Genomic DNA, 18,352 nt, shown 5'->3' with positions numbered 1-18,352 from the left:
AAAGAGAGAAAGCTTCAGAGAGGTGTTAATTTGTGCCTAACAATTCACTTGCCACAGTGATCTTTGTGGTGCTTGCACTCTGAGGGAGAGGGAAATAATCAAGCACTAATCAAGCAATGATCTTTCCAATGCACAGCACTGCTTCCTCATGGGTAGCATCTTTCTTAGAGGGTGAATTATTCCTCACTGTGGCCAAATTCTGTGTCAACCCTTTACACTGAATGTCAAGATTCAAGAGATTAGATAACAATCAACACGAGCATTCTTTATACCGTTTATATTTCATGTGCAGCACGGTAAAACCAAATAAAACCCGCAGCAGTGCTGGAGGATCAGATAAAGGAGATTTCATTGTTGCACGTCCCCAGATTTAAGCATCTAAAAGGCTGGTGTGCAGCAGTTCATACCTCGGGTTTGGTCCTGCTTCTGCAGCTCTTGGGTCTGGTACTCAGGTAACCTGGGATGAATGTTTCCTCCTGCCAGTCCATCATCATCATCATCATCATCAAGGATTCTCTGCCTTTGCTGCATGACTGAACACTGGCCTCTTGAGCCCAAACCAGATACTGGTTTGCTAGGGGAAGGGGAAATGAGTGTCTTAGAATCACAGATGTATGTATTTTATATGTATGTGTTTATGTATGTATATATGTATGTATTTATTTTAAGAACTGTAAACACAGTGACAACTCTTTTGCTGTGTTATGCTGGCACTGGGAGGGAGGTAGTCCAGGAAAATACCCCAGAATTCCTGCCTCACCTAAGTGTTTCTTACTGAGCCTGGTTAACACCTGAGTGTCAGAAAAAGAATGAAAAGAGAGTGCTTAAAAAAACCCAAACAATCAGGTGACTTGAATAGCATTTATTTGATTTAAAGGAAAGAAAAAAAGAGTAGTTTCAATAACAAGATAAATTAGTTCTGTTAGCAAAGACTGTGTTATGAAGGATAATGGGAAGAAGCATGACACACATGTTCTGACTGATATACATGTCAAATTACCAAATATCTGTTCTTTTGTGAGGGGTGATGGGAAGAACAAACTCTTTAGATAGTATAAAATGTAGGATTAATTCTGAATGACGTGCAAAATCTTTCTAGTGGCTGAGACATGGCCTTCATCTTTTGTTGTTTTTCAGTTCTGTGCATATGATTTCTTTAAGGTACTGCCAAAATGTCCCTGTTGCTCAGCAACAGCAAGCTGGAATAGCACCAGTTGGAGGAAATCTGCTGATTTACACTGGCCATAAAGTGTGTTCTCTTACCCGAGTGCAGATTTTGACATTAGAATGAAAGCAGGCTTTGTAGCTTTGGCTCTCTGGGGCACACATGGTCCTGGGTGGGGAGGTGTCAGTTCATACACTAAAATATCATTTTGCATTTCAGTTTGATAAATTCTATGATTTATCCAGAACCACTGGATGGTTTGGGTTGGAATGGACACCTGAAGGTCATTAGTCTAAGCCCCCTGCAACGACCAGGGACATCTTCAAGTAGACCAGGTTGCTCAGAGTCCTGTCTAGCCCAACCTTGAATGTTTCCAGGGATGGAATATCTACCATATCTGTGTGCAACCTGTGCCAGTGCCTCACCACACTCATTATAAAAAATTTCATCCTTATATTTGGTCTGAATTGACCTTCTTTTAGTTTAAAACAGTGACCTCTTGTCCTGTTGCAATAGGCCCTGATAAAATGTTTGTCTCCATCTTTGTTAAGGGGACCTTCAAGTGCTGAAAGGTCTCCCTGGAGCCTTCTCTTCTCCAGCTGAACATCTCCAGCTCTCCCAGCCTGTCTCCAGAGCAGAGGGGCTCCAGCCCTTGGGGCATTTCTGTGGCCTCCTCTGGACCTGCTCAAAACTTACTCCAGGCAGAACATGACCTCATCTAGACCCAACCTGTGATCCTGTGCAGTATCTCCCCTAGGAATGAGTCACTACCTGGTCTATAGGAGGTTTTTAAGCTCTGCTGGCCCCAGCACTGTGCCTTTGGCTGATTGTGCCTCCTGTACAGAGTTTGCCTGTTACATGTAAGAAGGCATTGATGCAGCAAAATGCCAAAAAACTGAGAGAGTTGGGGGTGTTCATCCTGGAGAACAGAAGGCTCCAGGGAGACCTGAGAGCCCCTTCCAGTGCCCAGAGGGGCTCCAGAAGAGCTGGAGAGGGACTTGGGACAAGGGATGGAGGGACAGGATGAGGGAGAATGGCTTCATAAGTACAGAGGGCAGGGTTAGATGGGATATTAGGAAGGAATTGTTGTCTGTGAGGGTGGTGAGGCCCTGGCACAGGTTGCCCGTAGAAGCTGTGGCTGCCCCATCCCTGGAAATGTCCCAGGCCAGGTTGACAGAGCAATCTGGTCCAGTGGAAGGTGTCCCTGTCCACGGCAGTGGAATAGAACGAGATGGTCTTTAATGTCCCTTCCTACTCAAACCTGTCTATAGTTCTAGGATTCTGTAATAAGCACAAAGAGCAGAAGTTAAGTTTCCTAAATATCTCACATACACTGACTTAAAAACTGTATTTTCCAATGTCTTCCGCACTACTTATTAAAAAGATAACATGTCTTTGGAAAGCTTAGTGATGATAAATAGAGGGAAACTTATACCAAACTCAAAAAGAGATGAATATTTGTTTTAAAAATTAACTCCACACAATATTATATAGGAATTTATTAATTAAGACACCATAAGTGGTACGTTTTTACAAATGGCCTCCGGAGTGTCAGTCATACAGAAATACTGTTGAACATCTGAAAACCTGAAACTTCACTGGAATATACTGCCAGCGATTTATCCCAAATATTTTACACTCAGATCTCTGCAATGCTTGAAAAACAACATGTTTCTTTTGTGGTTCCCCCCCCCAGCCCCCCAACTCAGAAATCGTCAGTAGCACTATTCACAGGTTGGATTTTATTTAATCTGCTACAAGAAGAGCAGGGTTTGATTTGCTTTTCCTGGAGCGACGTTACTGCACGAAGGGTCATGCCAACTGCAAGACCTTAGGATATGGAGTATTTTTGGTGAAGATATCATCTTCACCACGAGATGGAGTATCTCTGTGAGCCAGAAAGGCTGAGTTAATGCCCGATGAGGTGGCCAGTGCTGTTTAGTGCAAGGTCAGCTTCTCCCCTTCTCCCCCTGCAAACCCTGGGAGCCTGTGCAGAAGTGGGATGTGGCTGGTCTGCTGCAGAGCTCTGCTGCTCTGGTCCCCCAACCATCCCTTTCCTATTGGGGGACAGAGAGAAATGGCAGAGCAGCAGCTTCATAGACTCTTTTATGTTGGAAAAGACCTCTAAGACCACCCACTCCAACCACTCCCCCAGCACTGCCAAGGCCACCACTAAACCATGTCCCCACATGCCACTTCCACAGGGCTTTTAAATCCCTCAAGGGATGGGGACTCCAACACTGCGTTGGGCAGCTGTGCCAGGGATGGACAGCCTTCTCAGTGAAGAAATTTTTTCCCAATATCCAGCCTAAATCTCCCTGATGCAACTTGAGGATGTTTTCTCTCACCTTATTCCTTGGGAGCAGAACCCAACCCCCCCAGGCTCCACCCTCCTGTCAGGGAGTTGCAGAGAGCCAGAAATCCCCCCTGAGCACCAGCAGGAGGTTGGGACAGAGCAGCATTTTACTGTGTTTGATACTGGTGGTCTGAGGGGGACAGTGCAGAGAGGGAGGTCAAGGAGATCACCTCAAACTGGTTCTACTTTTCATAGACTGAACAGACCCATTTTATTGCACAGGAAAGGGACAGCGGTGACTTTTTTTGCTGTCCTCTCCTTTGTTAACCCATCACCAGGTTCAAGTATTAAGAAAAATCATGAGATTAACACAAAAATCATGAAAATCATCCCCATCTTATGTTTGATGGCTGCTAATGCACAGTTTTCTCCACGGGGCTCAAGAGGTCCTCCAGGTAGAATTCTTCACCCCCTGTTTCATACTTGACAAAGGGTACTCTTTATTCCACTTCTCTGCTACTATGAAGCTATCTAAGATGTATCCTATTGCTGTCATAAGGTGGTTTTAGCCACTTATTAGGATTCCCTTCAGATGCTGAAAGATCCTCTTCATTGCTTTACATCTGATTGCTGTGCCTTCACTTTCACAAAGAGATTTTTCTTTATGACTTCTAAGTGATTTCCCCATTGTTTTATTATTCAAATGTCTTTCCAGACATATGTGCTTTAAAATCATTACAGGCTGGTTGGTCTTGGAAAAGGTCCTTCCAACACAGTCCTATCTAATAGAAATTTTGTTCTAACAGAACAAAGAAGACGTGGTGGAAAAGGTCTCTCCATTCAGAAGGTGGTGTTTGACTTTGTAGCACACAAATAACATTCTATTGGGGAAACACCTTGTGGTCTTGCCTTAAAGTCTGCCAAGTATCTCTCTTCTTGGGTCTTTATGCCTCACAGGAAGACCTTTGATGTTTCCTCATCTTCAGGTAATAAGCTCGGTTGGCTTCTGGGTAGGCAACTTTGGAGAGTGGCATCTTGTAGATGGCAGAGTTGGTCGTGGTTATTAGCAGGAAAGTCAATGCAGACAAGCAAAAAGACCAGGTTCCTGATGGCACCCCATACTGCAAAGAAAAATAGCAAACCACCTATTCACTATGTGTCTTTCTTTTATTTGAATAAAACCCAGAGCCAGGCACTTTGGAATAAGGTTTCTCAAGGAAGTCTAGACCTGGTTCTGCATTGAGCCTTTCCCTAGGGAGACAGGGTTTCTTTATGAGATCTTGAGACTGTGCATTAGCCTGTAATATCTATCAGCTCTGGTGAGAGAGCTGCCTTCTCTTTGTGCATCTACCCTGGTCTCAGAGGGACATGAGGCAGGAGTGGGTGGAGATGAGGCAGGAATGGACACCAGAAGCATTCAGCTTTTCCCTGGGCTGTTGTACTGATTGTCCTTTGGCAATTGAGAAAGGGAATTAAACCCAAATGTAGTATTTCTTTGCACATGTGGAGTGCCCTTTCTCAATCATTATCAGGCACAAAGTATAGAAATGTAAATATCTGAAAGAGAGGAGACCTTATAGCAGCCTGCCAGTGCCTTCAGGGGCTCCAAGAGAGCTGGAGAGGGCCTGCAGTGACAGGACAAGGGGAATGGTTTCACAATGACAGTGGCAGAGGGCAGGGTTAGATGGGATATTGGGAAGGAATTCTTCCCTGTGAGAGTTGAGAGTGGTGAGGCCCTAGCACAGGTTGGCCAGAGAAGCTGTGGCTGCCCCATCCCTGGAAGTGTCCAAGGCCAGGTTGGACAGGACCTGGAGCAACCTGGAATAGTGGAAGGTGTCCTTCCCATGGCAGGGGGTGGAATGAGACGATCTTTAGGATCCCTTCCAACCCAAACCATTCTGTGATTCTGTGATCTCATAAGTGTTGAGAGCTGAGCTGTGGAAGTTCATTCAAACTCTGAGGAAGAAAAGTGATAAGTGATGATTCTAAGTGACCTATTCCAATGGTAATCACACCACCCCCCTGGGCAGATAATAAATTCTCTTCTGGACCATGTCTGCCTTTGGCTGAATTCCTCTCCACATCTGGGTGTTTTGCCTGACAAGCCAGGAAAAAATACAGATCAGCGCTCAGATCTCTTGTTAGAAACCAGACCTTAACTGATACACTACTTACCACAGACAATATGCTGGTCACTGCTGCTCCCAGGTAGGCACTGAAGAGTGCTGTGAAAAAGAAAGGTAGTTCCTGGTGAGTTCAGTTGCTCATAGAGTAGGACAGCAAGGACAAACATCTCTCACCCTGCCTTGGGTAGTTCAACCAGTGATCATGACCCTGCCTCAACAGCTCTTTCTTTAGCACTGTATCTCCTCCAACCTGGAGCCTAGGGAAAGGGTGAAACAAACAAACAAACAAACAAAGAAAATAACTGGAGTGATGAGAAATGTGCTATGGAATCAGAGGCTTTTGAAAAATGCACTGACATGGAAAGTATGTAGCTTGATGGATGGGGTTAAACAGGAAAATAACCCCTCCACCCTCATCTGTCCTGCCTCTGGGGCTTGAAGGTGGGTCAATGAGATACAAAGCTAAATCTTTTTTATATGAGCACTGAATGAACAACAGTTTCACTCCCAGCTCACTCTGATATTGAAATTTCATATGGAATTGCCTTATAAATAATTCTTCAATCATGCTGTGTTACCTAGCTCATGCCTTTGGTATCCATTTCAATAGAATGGGAATGTGTACTGTCTAACTACAGCTGTGGTCTGATCTCGAGCTCCACTTTTCTCAAAGTTTAGGTATGTCCTTCGTCAAAGAAGGAACCTGAGCTGGCATCTGTGATTGGAAAACCCACCATGATTCATCCAGCAACGGAAGAACAAATACAATTAATGTCTCAAAATGAATCGCCCAATTTCAAGGGCCTTGGTTAATCAGTGTCCACTGATCACATCTCTTGTTTTTAAACACAGCTCTTGGCTGAAAATAAAAGGACAGCTTTTATTCTGTCAGGTCAGGTTTAAAGCCACGGCTCCAGCACCCGGCTCCATCATTTGTCAGTCTCACCTAAGTCCATCTGCCTGCCTGGAGGTGCCCATCTGGCTCCATCCACCTCTGCTACGAATGCCTCTTGAGTCACTTCAAAAGGAAGAGTGGCTGAGGTGAGAACACATTGGGTACTTACCGCAGGCAATCGCCAGCAGATGTGTCTGCCAGGTGAGGGCGTAGAACATGCCCCCGATGGCAATGCAGGAGAGGGAGCTGTTGTAGCCCCACAGCCCGGAGTAGATCTGGCTAAACGGTGTTGCCAAGCTCAGCCCTGGAAAAAAATAAGCCGAAGATGTTGTCATTCCTTGGCCAAAGAGGTGAAAGCAGCGGAGGAATGGCAGGAATCCAGCTCTTCAAGGGTTCTAGCCAGCATATGTGCGTGGAGCTCCTATTTGTGGTCGTGTTGTTCCAGTCTAACGCCAAAGGCACTTTAATCTGATGAATTCATGGCAGAATTTCCCTGAGCTGAATCTGATGATGTGATTTCAACAGCGGACATATGAGCCCATGTGTGAGCCTTAAATGCATCCCTGGGGCCCACACATCCACACTGATGGCTATGACTTTTATTAGTCTGCTCCTAAACCCACCAGAACATATCCAGAAATTAAGTATTTCATGGTAAAAGTTCATCTCAGCCCAACACACACTTCTGAAGATTTTCACCATCACAAAACAAGGTAAGAGAATGGGGAAGTCAATCAAAAGAATTCTTAAAGCAGAAGTCTATGTGTGTTTTGTTTTCAAGCAGTTGTTCTCCAATGGAAGAAAAACTTGTGACTGTAAGTGCTCTGCTTATTGCAGTTCCTCTTTTGTTCTCTATGCTTTTATACAAATCTGTGACACAATTCAAATCCTTACCTGCCAGCATCCCCACTGCTGAGCCAATCACTGCATGCAGACAAATGAGTGGGGAAGAGATAAATAAAGCCACCAGGAAGATTCCCCCAGTCCAGGGATTGTCACAACCATAAACCTGACCCACGCCGACTGGAACGGATTGCAGGAGCTGTAAGAATTTAAAAAAAACCCACAAAACTAACAACAAAAAAACCCAAAAAACCAAAAAAACAAGACAATTTGTTATTTGTTATCAGTGTTGTAACTTTTTGGTTTTTAACATATTTTTCTTGGCCAGTTTCGTGTTTGGCATTTACTGGATGCAGTCTGTCTTCCTAAGTGGAGCATTTGGATGCCTCTCGAGAGACAGCAGGGCATTTCCACAGGGTTGCCCCTTCAATGGAAATGAGTCATGACTTGTTCCCTAGCCATGAGCTCCTCTGCCAGGTTTTTGGTCTAATATCAAACATAAATATTTTGTGAAAGGGTTTACTCATCGTATTTGCACCTGCTGCTGACTTGGCCATTTTTCATACCCATATGAACCACGACAGGGAGCCCAGGGCATGGAAGTGTTCAGGTAGATGATGCCTTTGAGAGGACATTCCCCTCTGACTGGGCAGATCCAAGGGTGATATGGCCAATAATGGCTTGGTCAGAATTATGAGACTTTAACTCAGAAAAGGCTTTATTCTCAGTTTAGTTATATACCTGAAACGCTCTTGGGATTCACGGGGAATGTGAATGGAGTTGCTGAGTTGGTGGGACAGAGACCCACAAGCTTGGTCACAGCTTAAAGATGGTTTTGAGGCACTTTTCCATTTATGATCCCCATAAAATTATGCACCATGGTAAGTGTTCTGAAATGTCACTTTTGGGTTGATATTTAATGTCAATTAACTTCCCTTTTCTTAATCACTCCCTGGGTATCCCTCAAAATAGTCTGCTGAGCCTTGGGGGAAAGCAGTTACTCTCATATCTATACGGTTTATAGTGTTATACTATAAAATGTTTCTTTGGGAAGTTCTGACTTGAATATAAATTAAAAATATATGAATGTGTCCCTGCTCCCATTTGTAACTATTCTACCATAGTAATATCTGCTTGCTCATGTCTAATTAGGAAAATGCAATTTTATAAGCATTCTGTGTGAAAAACCCAAAGTACCCTGTGAGTTAACTGGAAGTCTCAGGACAACCTTAGCTATGGGGAGGTGATCAGTTACGACAGAAAAGGGGAATTGGATTCTAGAGACTCTTTGAAGATTCAGATCCAACTGCAAATGGAAGATACCAACAAGATTTGTGTTTTTCAGCTATCAAAATGTTCATTCCTAGAGTAAACATTTACATCTTGGATAACAAGCCATCTTATGAACCAAATTTTGTATTGCCAGGCTGTACTGCAGTAACAAGGGAGGTGGACCTGTTGGGATGAGTCCAGAGTGATAAAGATGCTCCAAGGGCTGGAGCCCCTCTGCTCCTGGGAGAGCTGGGGGTGTTCACCTGGAGAAGAGAAGGCTCCAGGGAGACCTGAGAGCCCCTTCCAGGGCTAAAGGGGCTTCAGGAGAGCTGGAGAGGGATCTGAGACAAGGGATGGAGGGACAGGATGGGGGGAATGGCTTCCCACTGCCAGAGGGGAGGGTTAGATGGGATATTGGGAAGGAATTGTTGTCTGTGAGGGTGATGAGGCCCTGGCCCAGGTTACCCATGGAAGCTGTGGCTGCCTCAGCCCTGGAAGTGTCCAAGGCCAGGTTGGATGGGACTTGGATCAACCTGGTCTAATGGAAGGTGTCCCTGCCTGTGGCAGGAGGGTGGAACAATATGGTGTTTAAAGTCCCTTCCAACCCAAACCATTCTGGGATCCTATAAAGGAATATAATACATTTCTGTAGTGTTTTTATTTGTAAGTGAAGAAGACTGTTATCTTTAAGACAACCTACCATTGTGATTTCAGCATCTGTCCAGGTGATGTTTGGTGTTGCTGTTGCAGGCTGAACGACAGTTGTAGGGAAGAAGAGGTTGTGTGGTCCTGATGCAGCCAGATAGAGGGTCAAGGCCAAGTTGAAAGGCAAGGTGAGAACAGGCAGGTCCCACTTACAGAAGACTGAAGCTAAAGCACTGGTGAAAATGGGGCTGAAAGAAGAATAAAATGGTCTCACTAGAAGCTGGTCAGCTAGGCAAAAAAACCACCAGAGCCAAATCCAACCATAAACCCCACTACAGCAAGTTCAGTCTATTTTTTTTAAAGCTATTTAATTCCTCAATCTTTCTGATCAAATCAGACACATGACAGGGTCACTGTATAAATATCCTGCCCTTTCCAAGGCAGTTATAAATGTCTAGATTCCTGTCATGTTATACAATATATATGGTGAATTTGGTGAGCATGAAGGAGACAGGATCCAGCAATTTAATGGAGGTATTCCCCAGCTCAGTCTCAGTGTTCACCTTTTTTCTTTCCAGCACTCGAACTGGACTGAATACTGTACACCTTTGCCAGGTCTGAGTGAACTGTGAACGTGGCTGTGTGCCCTTGCTCAAGCTTGTGGATCAGAAGTAAAAGCTGACATCAAAGTGACTGTAAGACTACATGAACTTCAGGCAGACAAATTATATGCATGGTTTTAGCAATCTGCAACTAGACATTTTGGGGTCAAAGGCCGGCTTTCAAAATCTTTTGCTGTCCCATTACCTAGCGGATTATTTTGTCATATATATGAGTGAAGTATTATTAGTTGTTTGTTTTGATTAGCGTCAACCGTCATGCCTTGGGACCACTGAACAGCTTCTGTGCCTGGAGAAGTAAATTTTCATGACATTTTTATTTGGTGGCTTAAATAGATGGAACACTTGTGGTTGATGACAATGGGGAATGGCGAAAATAATGTTCCTCTTGAAACAAAAATGAATTGACTCATCACAGCAATATGACTCCCATTTAGAGTATTGAATTACATGTGATCAGCCATCGATTTCCTTCTCCCCACTGGGCTTATTTGTGATTATGTGGGTATTTTTATTTGTTTCTGGATTACATTTGAGTTCAAAAGTGCAAATAATGGCATGGATTTAGCAGTATGTTAGTCGTATTTCCTTTCATTGGGCTCTGCATAGAAATACAACAGCTCAGTCTCAGTGTGGAGACTCATGGGTTGGAAAAAGAAGGAGAGGGGCCTTACCAAGTCATGGACAGCAGTGAAACGGGCAGCAGGAGCCACCAGTAGTAGTCTCCCTTAGCAGAGAAGACGGCCACAAGTGATCCCACCAGGATCCCATTGTATCCATACAGGCCGGCTGCTATGGCTGACCTGTGGGAAGGGAAAAACTAACCTTGAAATCTTCTCACCTGAGAAGGCTTTGCTTGCATCACCCCCTCCCTCCCCAAGCAGTTGTGACTCTGTGTGGTGAAGACCTGCCCAGACTCATCCACTGACATTCAGTTTTGCACATTTGAGTCCCAGGTGCCCTCAACCACTTCAGTAGGTATGTCCACTGTCCCTTTGTAACAGGTGGGAAGATCTGTCTGGTCCTGCCTGACCAGACACATGGCCAGTGAAGGCTGGATCATGCAATCATAGCAGGTTTGGGTCGGAAGGAACCTTAAAGATCATCTAGTTCCAGCCCCCTGCCAGGGACAGGGACACGTTCCACTAAGTTCAGGCTTCTCATCCATATAATGTGTTTAACACGTAAGTCAGCACTGAAGTGACCACTTGCTTTTGAGAGGGAAAAGGATGGACTTACCTGTCCTGACCCAGAATAAGTGCTGTTAAGGTTGAGACAACTGTTCCCAAACACGCTGTGAGTGCCCACCAAGGGTTCTGCAGCACAAAGGCAGCAAGGACAATCAGCCCACTGAGGGGATTGTTGACAAACATCACCTGGGATATCCCACGCAGCACCCAGTCAAAAAACTGGATCAGGAGAGGTTTATCTGGAAGACATCAAATTAAATAATAAAACAAGCCCCCTAAGGTACACAGATGGTGCTGATTCCGGGATGTATTTTTGAAACTCAGGAAGAGTTCTGGCGGTGGGACTTGGCAGCACGACTGAAGCAATGAATCAACAAGACTGCAAAACCTGACTGGGATTTATTATGGTCTATACTGCAGCCTTACAGCTGGAAAACTGAGATGAACAGCATGGTTGCCAGAACCCCTGTTATAAAGTACCCTGGACCGGATTCATATGAACCAGCTAATTTATGATGTCTGTGGCTCAGATGGCAAATTGTATGAATATCCCACTGCTGATTTATTGTGGGGACCAAACACACCTACCTATGTGTAATTTAACTTCACAGTGGCAATAGGCTTGACAGCAACTGCTCAGCTGAAAGGACATGGAGTGTTATGAAGAATGGCAGAGCACAGAATAACCATCTGGGGCTATGTTCTGTGGGACTAAATTCCATTTGTACATGGCTTGTTGGGAGGTAAATGTCATCTCAGACATCCTCAAGATTTAAGCAGTATGTGAATCTCTGCACAAAGCTGATTTTTTTCCACCTACAAAACAGATATAAATCAGGCTAAAAGTAGTTTCTGTACTACTCTGAACTGAGTCACATAGCTGAGAAGTTAGTTATTACTCCTTTGATGTACTTTTTGTTTGGAATCTCCTAATTACTCATGATGAAGGATCTTTACCTTTTAGCCAGGCTCCAAATTCCTTCATGTCTCCAGTGATGTACCCAACAGCTTTGCAGACTCTCTTTCCACCTTTGCTCAGTGGATTCTGCTTCATTGGCTTTCTTTCCCCCTTGGTGTCTATCTTGACATCAACAATGTTTTCCATGTTATTGTTCTGGGCCTTTGGTAAAATCTAAGGCAAAAAGAAAACAGAACAGTTTGTTGTAATGCCTCTCACTAGTTCCTGTTTATTCTCTCTACCATATATTATTGCTCACTTTGTGCTATTTAGGAGCCAGAAAGAGGGAAATCCTTATTCTGAACATACCTGATTCTCGTGTCTCCATGAACTTATGCTCTGTCCTTCCAGAATTCCACGCATTTGAACACCACAAGGAATGACCGACCCTTTTGTCATGGTGTTTTACCCAATATTGAAACCCTTCTCAGCTATACCAGGTGTTCTAGAAATCAAGCAGCTCTTGATTTAAAGGGTCATTTCAAAAAGAGCAAGACAGCATTAGAGGACACTGGTTTCACAGAGGTTGAAGTCTGCCTCAAGATTCAGCTTGATAGAGCTATCCAGCCGATATAAGAAGGTGTTTTAATTATTAAGTTTCCTCTGCTGCGTAATTTGTATTTCCAGTTTCAATTTGTCCATCAGCCGTCAATAACAGGCACCTAAAGCTGGGTTTATAGGTCTCTGGGATCAGTTCAGCCTTCCTCATGAGCACAGGCTTAGCCTGAGGGATGTTCATGGTGCCTTATTTCATTACTCACATGCATTTCTTTTCTCAAAAGAACTACACTTTCAGCTGCCCGTCTTTAGAAATACCCAGCACTGATTCAAGAGCCTAAAGGCCAAATTCACAGTGCTTGATTTCCACTCTACCTCAGTCATGTTGCTTTGTTTTCTGCCAAGACAAGATAGGGGACCACATGTTGGAAGCTGCAGTAAGAAGCCCTAAGGGACTAATGAAAAGACACCTATTAAATTTAGCAGGTACTATAAGAACATTTAAATAAGGTAGGGGACTGTTATAGGTCAAAAAAAGATGTTTAGGCCTAAATAAGGTGTTTCGGGTATCCACACAGGGCTGGCAGAGATGGGGTCCCCTATGGGACACAGTTTTTTTGGATAAGGAGCTGTTGGAAAACCCTTTGGCACCTCATACAGCTCTAGACAGGCTTATTCAGGCTGTAAGTCTCTGGATCAGAGATTTATACCTAACTGTAAACACTGGATTTTGAGAACAGTGTCCTATAGCCAAAATGTTATTTGTCTAAGGGACAATTCTCAATATGAAGCCAGCAAATTAAGAACAGCCAAACCTTTCCCTGGAGCATACTCTGTTTCCTGAAGAGTAGGACTAATTCTTGGTAATTACCAAGGCAAAGAAAACACAAGACAAGGTGCGTTGTTGAGTGAATACAGAACTAGACCTGCTTCAGGTCTCACTGGTGAGTACTGGCTTGTGCAAAAAGCAATGAATTTAGGGAGGGGGTTGATAGTCTAAATAGGATGATAGAAACACATAAATATTGAGTTAGTCCTTGACTCACTTGAAACTTCAGTAAAAGCCTTCCTAATAGCTCAGGTAGAGAATCCAAACTTCAGAAACACAGGTGCTGGGCAACTAAGCTTAAGCAGCCTCACCCCTGGGCATTACACTTCCAGACCCAGACTTGTGGTTAAGCAGCTCCGAGTCTGTGTAGGGGAATAGGTTGTTAATCCACATCCTGGCCAGTTTCTTACTGTGTGCTACAGGAGGACTGGTGGTCACCTTTCAGGATGTAGTAAATATCTGCACAAATAGGAAACAGACATTTCATGCTTTCCAGAAGAGCCCAACTAATATAAGGACAGGTTCCATATGAGAGGCTGATTACAGGACTGGTATGCAGAAGAGTGTTGAATTTGACTTTGTGGAGGACACAAAGGCAAGGACCTTAAATAAAAAGGTTAAGGAAGAAAAAGAGAAAAAAGTGTTTCTAGGGATGGTGTCTTGGTCCTGGAAGGCTTTTTCCTGGCTCGCTTATAATTCATTACCTTGATTCATTAACCTTCACTTTTCTCATTTTTTATTCTGAAATAATGGAATAAGTGAATTGGATGCACTTTCAGTTAAATCAAAATTTCCAGCCAAGATAAATGCTCCTCATTTGGTGAAAGTGCATTTACATTTTCCATTTAAAGAATCTTCCTCTTTAGTTAGGCTTTCCCAGTTGCTAACCTGCAAAGTCAAGTGCTGTTGCGCTGCAGAATGATGCTGTGTGTCCCATGCCCAAGGTGTTTCCCTCCATGCTGAGTGAGACCTGGAGCAGGGTGTGCAGTGTGGGGTGCAATGTGCACGTGAAGAAGTAGTGGTGTCACTGACCCACTTGCAAAGTGGAGAAAAAAAAAAATGGATCAAGTTGAGGGCTCTAATTTGTCAAAAACTGATGTATTGCTTTGCCATATAAAGGCAGTTAAGTGCATACTGCAAGACTGAGCCAGCAGAACTCCTTTGCTCTGCGTTCCCATGGGCAGGAATGAAGCCAGCTCAATGCACTTGGCATGGCAAAAACACCAGGTGACCCCGGTGAGTCACTTCCACTAAGCTGTTTCAAACTTCATCCCCGATGGAGGCTGTGTCAGTACCCTGCACATCTGTCCTTCTGGAATATCCAAAGTCTCAGGGACTCAGTTACCTTCTGGCCAGCAGTGCTGGTCAAACTCATGTTCGTTATATCACAGAATCATAGAATCATAGAGTACTTTGGGTTGAAAGGGACCTTTAATGGTTATCTAGTCCAGCCCCCGGACAGTCCCAGTCTATCAAAGGTTGATTGTCTACGGAGAGGGATCAGGTTTCACCTTTCCTATGTGTTCAGTAGTAGTGACAGGACAAGTGTGAATGGCTTCCCACTGGCAGAGGGTAGGGTTAGATGGGATATAGGGAAGAAATTCTTCCCTGAGAGGGTGGTGGGGCCCTGGCACAAGTTGCCCAGAGAAGCTGTGGCTGCCCCAGCCCTGGAAGTGTCTAAAGCCAGGTTGGACAGGGCTTGGAGCAATATGGTCTAGTGGAAGGTGTCCCTGCCCATGGCAGAGGGTGGAATGACATGATCTTTAAGGCCCCTTCCAATCCAAACCATTCTGTGATTATGGAAGGTGTCCCTGCCCATGGTAAGGTGGGTTGAGACTACATGATCTTTAAGGTCCATTCCAACCCCTCAACATTGTCTGATTCTATGGTTATATATATGCTAAGGGAGAATAAAATCATTATGGAACAATTTCCTCAGCTGCAGAGCAGCCTGGTGGGTAATGGGTAGGCCAGGAGGACCTCTGTTTTCTGATGGGGTCTTGGAACTGTAAAGACCCAGATCCAGCCCCATTGGCTTTCTGGCCTCTCTGAGTCACATTCCGGGTGCTGCCTGGGGGCTGCCTCCTGTGTGAGGGTGTTTGGCTGTCACCACCACCTTGAGGCTTGTCCCATCTGTTCAGAAACACAGACCATGGAGGACTTGCACTATTTCTACTTAGTTGTCCAAAGAAAATATAAAGATGTGGTGAACCACTTTGAAACTGGCATCAGTATAGAATTTTTCATGCATTTTTAATAATTTTTGACACTTTACAAAGCAGCACCTGCCATATAAGCTCAGATTAATGATTTGTTAACACTTTACCTTGTTCTAGGGAATAGGTGATAGCAGGTATTTGAGAAAGGAGAGACTACAAAAGGTGTCTTCTCTCAGAATTATGGAGATGTTCAGAGAATTTTAAGACAGTAATGCCTGAATATTAGTTCAAACTCAAGTGTGCATGTTCTGATGGGGATTGCATGAAGGCCAGTCTGCAGCAGGTCTTTTGAAGACCTGCCACTGAAGTTATGATAACATGTGGTTTTCACTCAAAGTGCCTTTTTTTTTCCTTAGTGCACAAAGGAAGGAAATAGAAATAATTACAAAAGGATCCCAGAGAAGCTGGGAACAAACTGCTTGGCTTTTGCGGGGAGGTGAGTTTGCTAAATTTTTTTTTATTATTCCTGATTTCTATTAGTTTGGGAAAGTGTTGTCAGATTCTTAACTGAAGACCAAGTCCTGTCCTCAGACAGGTCGAAGCACACTGCCTCATCTTACATAAGCTCTGCAGCCATGCAGTGAGGGCTCCCAATACTGGTATGTAACTGGTGAGATACAGGAGCAGCAGCAGGACCCAGGCAGAGCCAGTCTGAATGTAATTTTCATCCTAGTGGTGCAAGGACTGATTTGTGCTCTGCTGTGAGTGCAGAGGAACTATTTAAAACTATTTTTTTTCCATGGGAAGAGAGAGCTTCCCGTGAAACAAAACAGAAGATGAAAAGAAAGATGTTCCCCTTTTATGCAGATGAAATCATCACGGGGCCGAGTCGCTAATCTATTTTTTTTTTTTAACCATCTTTTCAGAGTTAATAAATGTCCTGCAGCCAAAGTACTGATGTTATGCAACTTTGTGTCTCCCTAAATCAATTTTCCTTCCACTTGTGTACACTTCCTCCATGCCATGCCATACCCACGGCATCCCAGTAATGCCTCGTTAAAGCTGCCGCCGAGCAGGCTCCGCGCTGGAGCTGCACTCCTGCAGCGTCAGGGCCTACAAATACTCCTTTATTCACCTGCTGAAGTGGAGACAAACCCGGTCACACACCCGTTATGTGTTATGCATGGTAAGAGCGGTGTGGTGCTTGCAGCTGAGAAAGGAATAGAGTTTTTAATTTGGCTGATTAACCCTCCCAGGCACTTCCAAGCTGGGGCTGGGCTTTTTTTTTTTTTTTTTTTTTTCCTCTGCAAATGCGGCAAAGGTTACCTAGTACTTTCTCTTCTTTCTGGAATTTTCCTCTTTCCCTGCCAAAATCAGTGTTTCTCTGTAAATCGAGAGGGTTTAAATTGCTGTGTGGTATTTGTTTGTCCAAGGACCTGCTACCGCACAATTGCGGCCATTGTATCTCTCGCATTCTCTGAATTGTTGCTGTGAAGTCTGCGGGCAGCCAGCTCTGTGTGCAGCCTGTTTTTAGAGGAATTCCTGCATCCAAGTACAATAGGAGGAAAGGGCCATATTCTCAGCAACTCTAGTTCCAGCACAGGCTGTGTACTGTTTCCAGTAAAGCTGGATTAGTGTTGTGTCATGTACAGGAGCACGAGCATGCACAAGCACGCTCCTCCAAACAGAGAGACTGTAATGCACTTGACCCTCACTGTGAAAAAAAATACCTTCAGGTTTTCCCGTAGAAGGTATATTTCAAAGTATTAGTTCAAAGAAAGCTTATCCTTCAGATTCAAATATTCATTAAGCCCATCCGCAATTCAGTTTTCAGGGATCTGTCTCTCGGGGAAAGAGGAATGCAGAGACACCATCACGTTAACTGTGTATAATTACTATCTGGGCATTTTTCATTTTGCAGAACAGAAAGGCAGTAAAAGATGTTAAAGAGTTCCAGTTATTTTATTTTTCTTTCCTTTTCTCTTTTTCCTCAAAGGTTCATCCAGCTGGGCTAAGCAGTACTAATAAATCCTTACCCTGCTAGAAGCTTCTCAATAATTGATATTCTTGTGACATTCCCTAACGTCTCTGCTCCTTCTGAGCCTTAGCAGTTCTCCTTCAGCAGGACTGATCAAATGCTGTTTGTCAGGTGTTTTGAGGGAGAGGAAGGACCCAGGTAAGTCAGTAACAGGGTGCATGTTTACTGCTGTGCATTAAAAGGAATGAACAAGAGTGCTCTTACCTCTCTGATGAACTCAGGGGTAGCTGTTGCTTTGCTGAATAGGAAAGAAGGAAAGTAGGGAAAAAGAAAATGTCTCACCAGCTTATATAGGCTAGCATGGCTCCTGTCTTGACATTACTAATTAGTTTGTTTCTCCTCCCACTTGGTGAGCTGCAAGCAAATGTTAAGAAGGTTCCCCTTTGAATTCTCCACCTTTCCTCTTACTCTGTCCTGGGTCTCTTGCCAACAGCCTCTTCCCCATTGCCTTTTTTTTTTTTTTTTTTTGCTTTGTCTTTTTTTTTGTTGTTGTTGTTAATTCTCCTTTAACTCAGTTCTTTCTCCTCTCTACCTGAAGGACTGAAGGCTTTAAACTGGACTATCAGTGACCCTGAGCATTATTCTCCTTATCCAACACAACTCAGCATCCTTCCCTCTCAAAACTCTGACCTGGAAATGTACCTCACAGCACATTTTGTGTTCAGCAACCTGTCAAAGTTTTCCTATTTCTGGGTAGTTTTCAGAAGCACAATTCTGTTAACACAGTGCAGTGAAAGACCTGGTGACCTTCCATTGTTTAATTTTTTTTAATTAACTATATGAGAAAATCAATTTTTTTTTAACCTACCCTCCCTTGC

General features: G+C 44.0%; 1 protein-coding gene across 4 annotated transcripts; it reads right to left on the bottom strand.

Moving 5' to 3' along the window:
• Positions 1-3,516: 3,516 nt before the first annotated feature.
• On the bottom strand, positions 3,517-17,909 carry SLC14A1 (solute carrier family 14 member 1 (Kidd blood group)). 4 transcript variants are annotated; one of them, XM_027656098.1, is made up of 9 exons: positions 17,817-17,909; positions 12,010-12,184; positions 11,102-11,291; positions 10,537-10,665; positions 9,298-9,490; positions 7,377-7,524; positions 6,652-6,786; positions 5,637-5,686; positions 3,517-4,582 (listed from the first exon to the last, which is right to left on the bottom strand). In XM_027656098.1, the coding sequence occupies exons 2-9, from the start codon at positions 12,155-12,157 to the stop codon at positions 4,406-4,408; spliced, it is 1,170 nt and encodes a 389-aa protein (XP_027511899.1). In that variant the 5' UTR covers positions 12,158-12,184; positions 17,817-17,909; the 3' UTR covers positions 3,517-4,405. The 4 variants fall into 4 exon arrangements, with proteins under 4 accessions (XP_027511899.1, XP_027511896.1, XP_027511897.1 ...); XM_027656095.1 differs by lacking the exon at positions 17,817-17,909 and adding an exon at positions 17,739-17,803; XM_027656096.1 differs by lacking the exon at positions 17,817-17,909 and adding an exon at positions 14,683-14,698.
• Positions 17,910-18,352: the final 443 nt, after the last annotated feature.

The sequence above is a fragment of the Corapipo altera genome, unplaced genomic scaffold (genome assembly GCF_003945725.1).
Source record: "Corapipo altera isolate COAL_440 unplaced genomic scaffold, ASM394572v1 61553, whole genome shotgun sequence".
NCBI lineage: Eukaryota > Metazoa > Chordata > Aves > Passeriformes > Pipridae > Corapipo > Corapipo altera.
This window is presented reverse-complemented; position numbering and strand designations above follow the sequence as displayed.

Coding starts and splice junctions, on each gene's coding strand:
- SLC14A1 (XM_027656098.1), bottom strand. CDS start 12,157: ATGGAAAACATTGTTGATGTCAAGATAGACACCAAGGGGGAAAGAAAG. Junction 11,292..12,009: donor ATTTGGAGCCTGGCTAAAAG/GTAAAGATCCTT, acceptor GATGTCTTCCAG/ATAAACCTCTCCTGATCCAG. Junction 7,525..9,297: donor CAGATGCTGAAATCACAATG/GTAGGTTGTCTT, acceptor AAATTCTTACAG/CTCCTGCAATCCGTTCCAGT.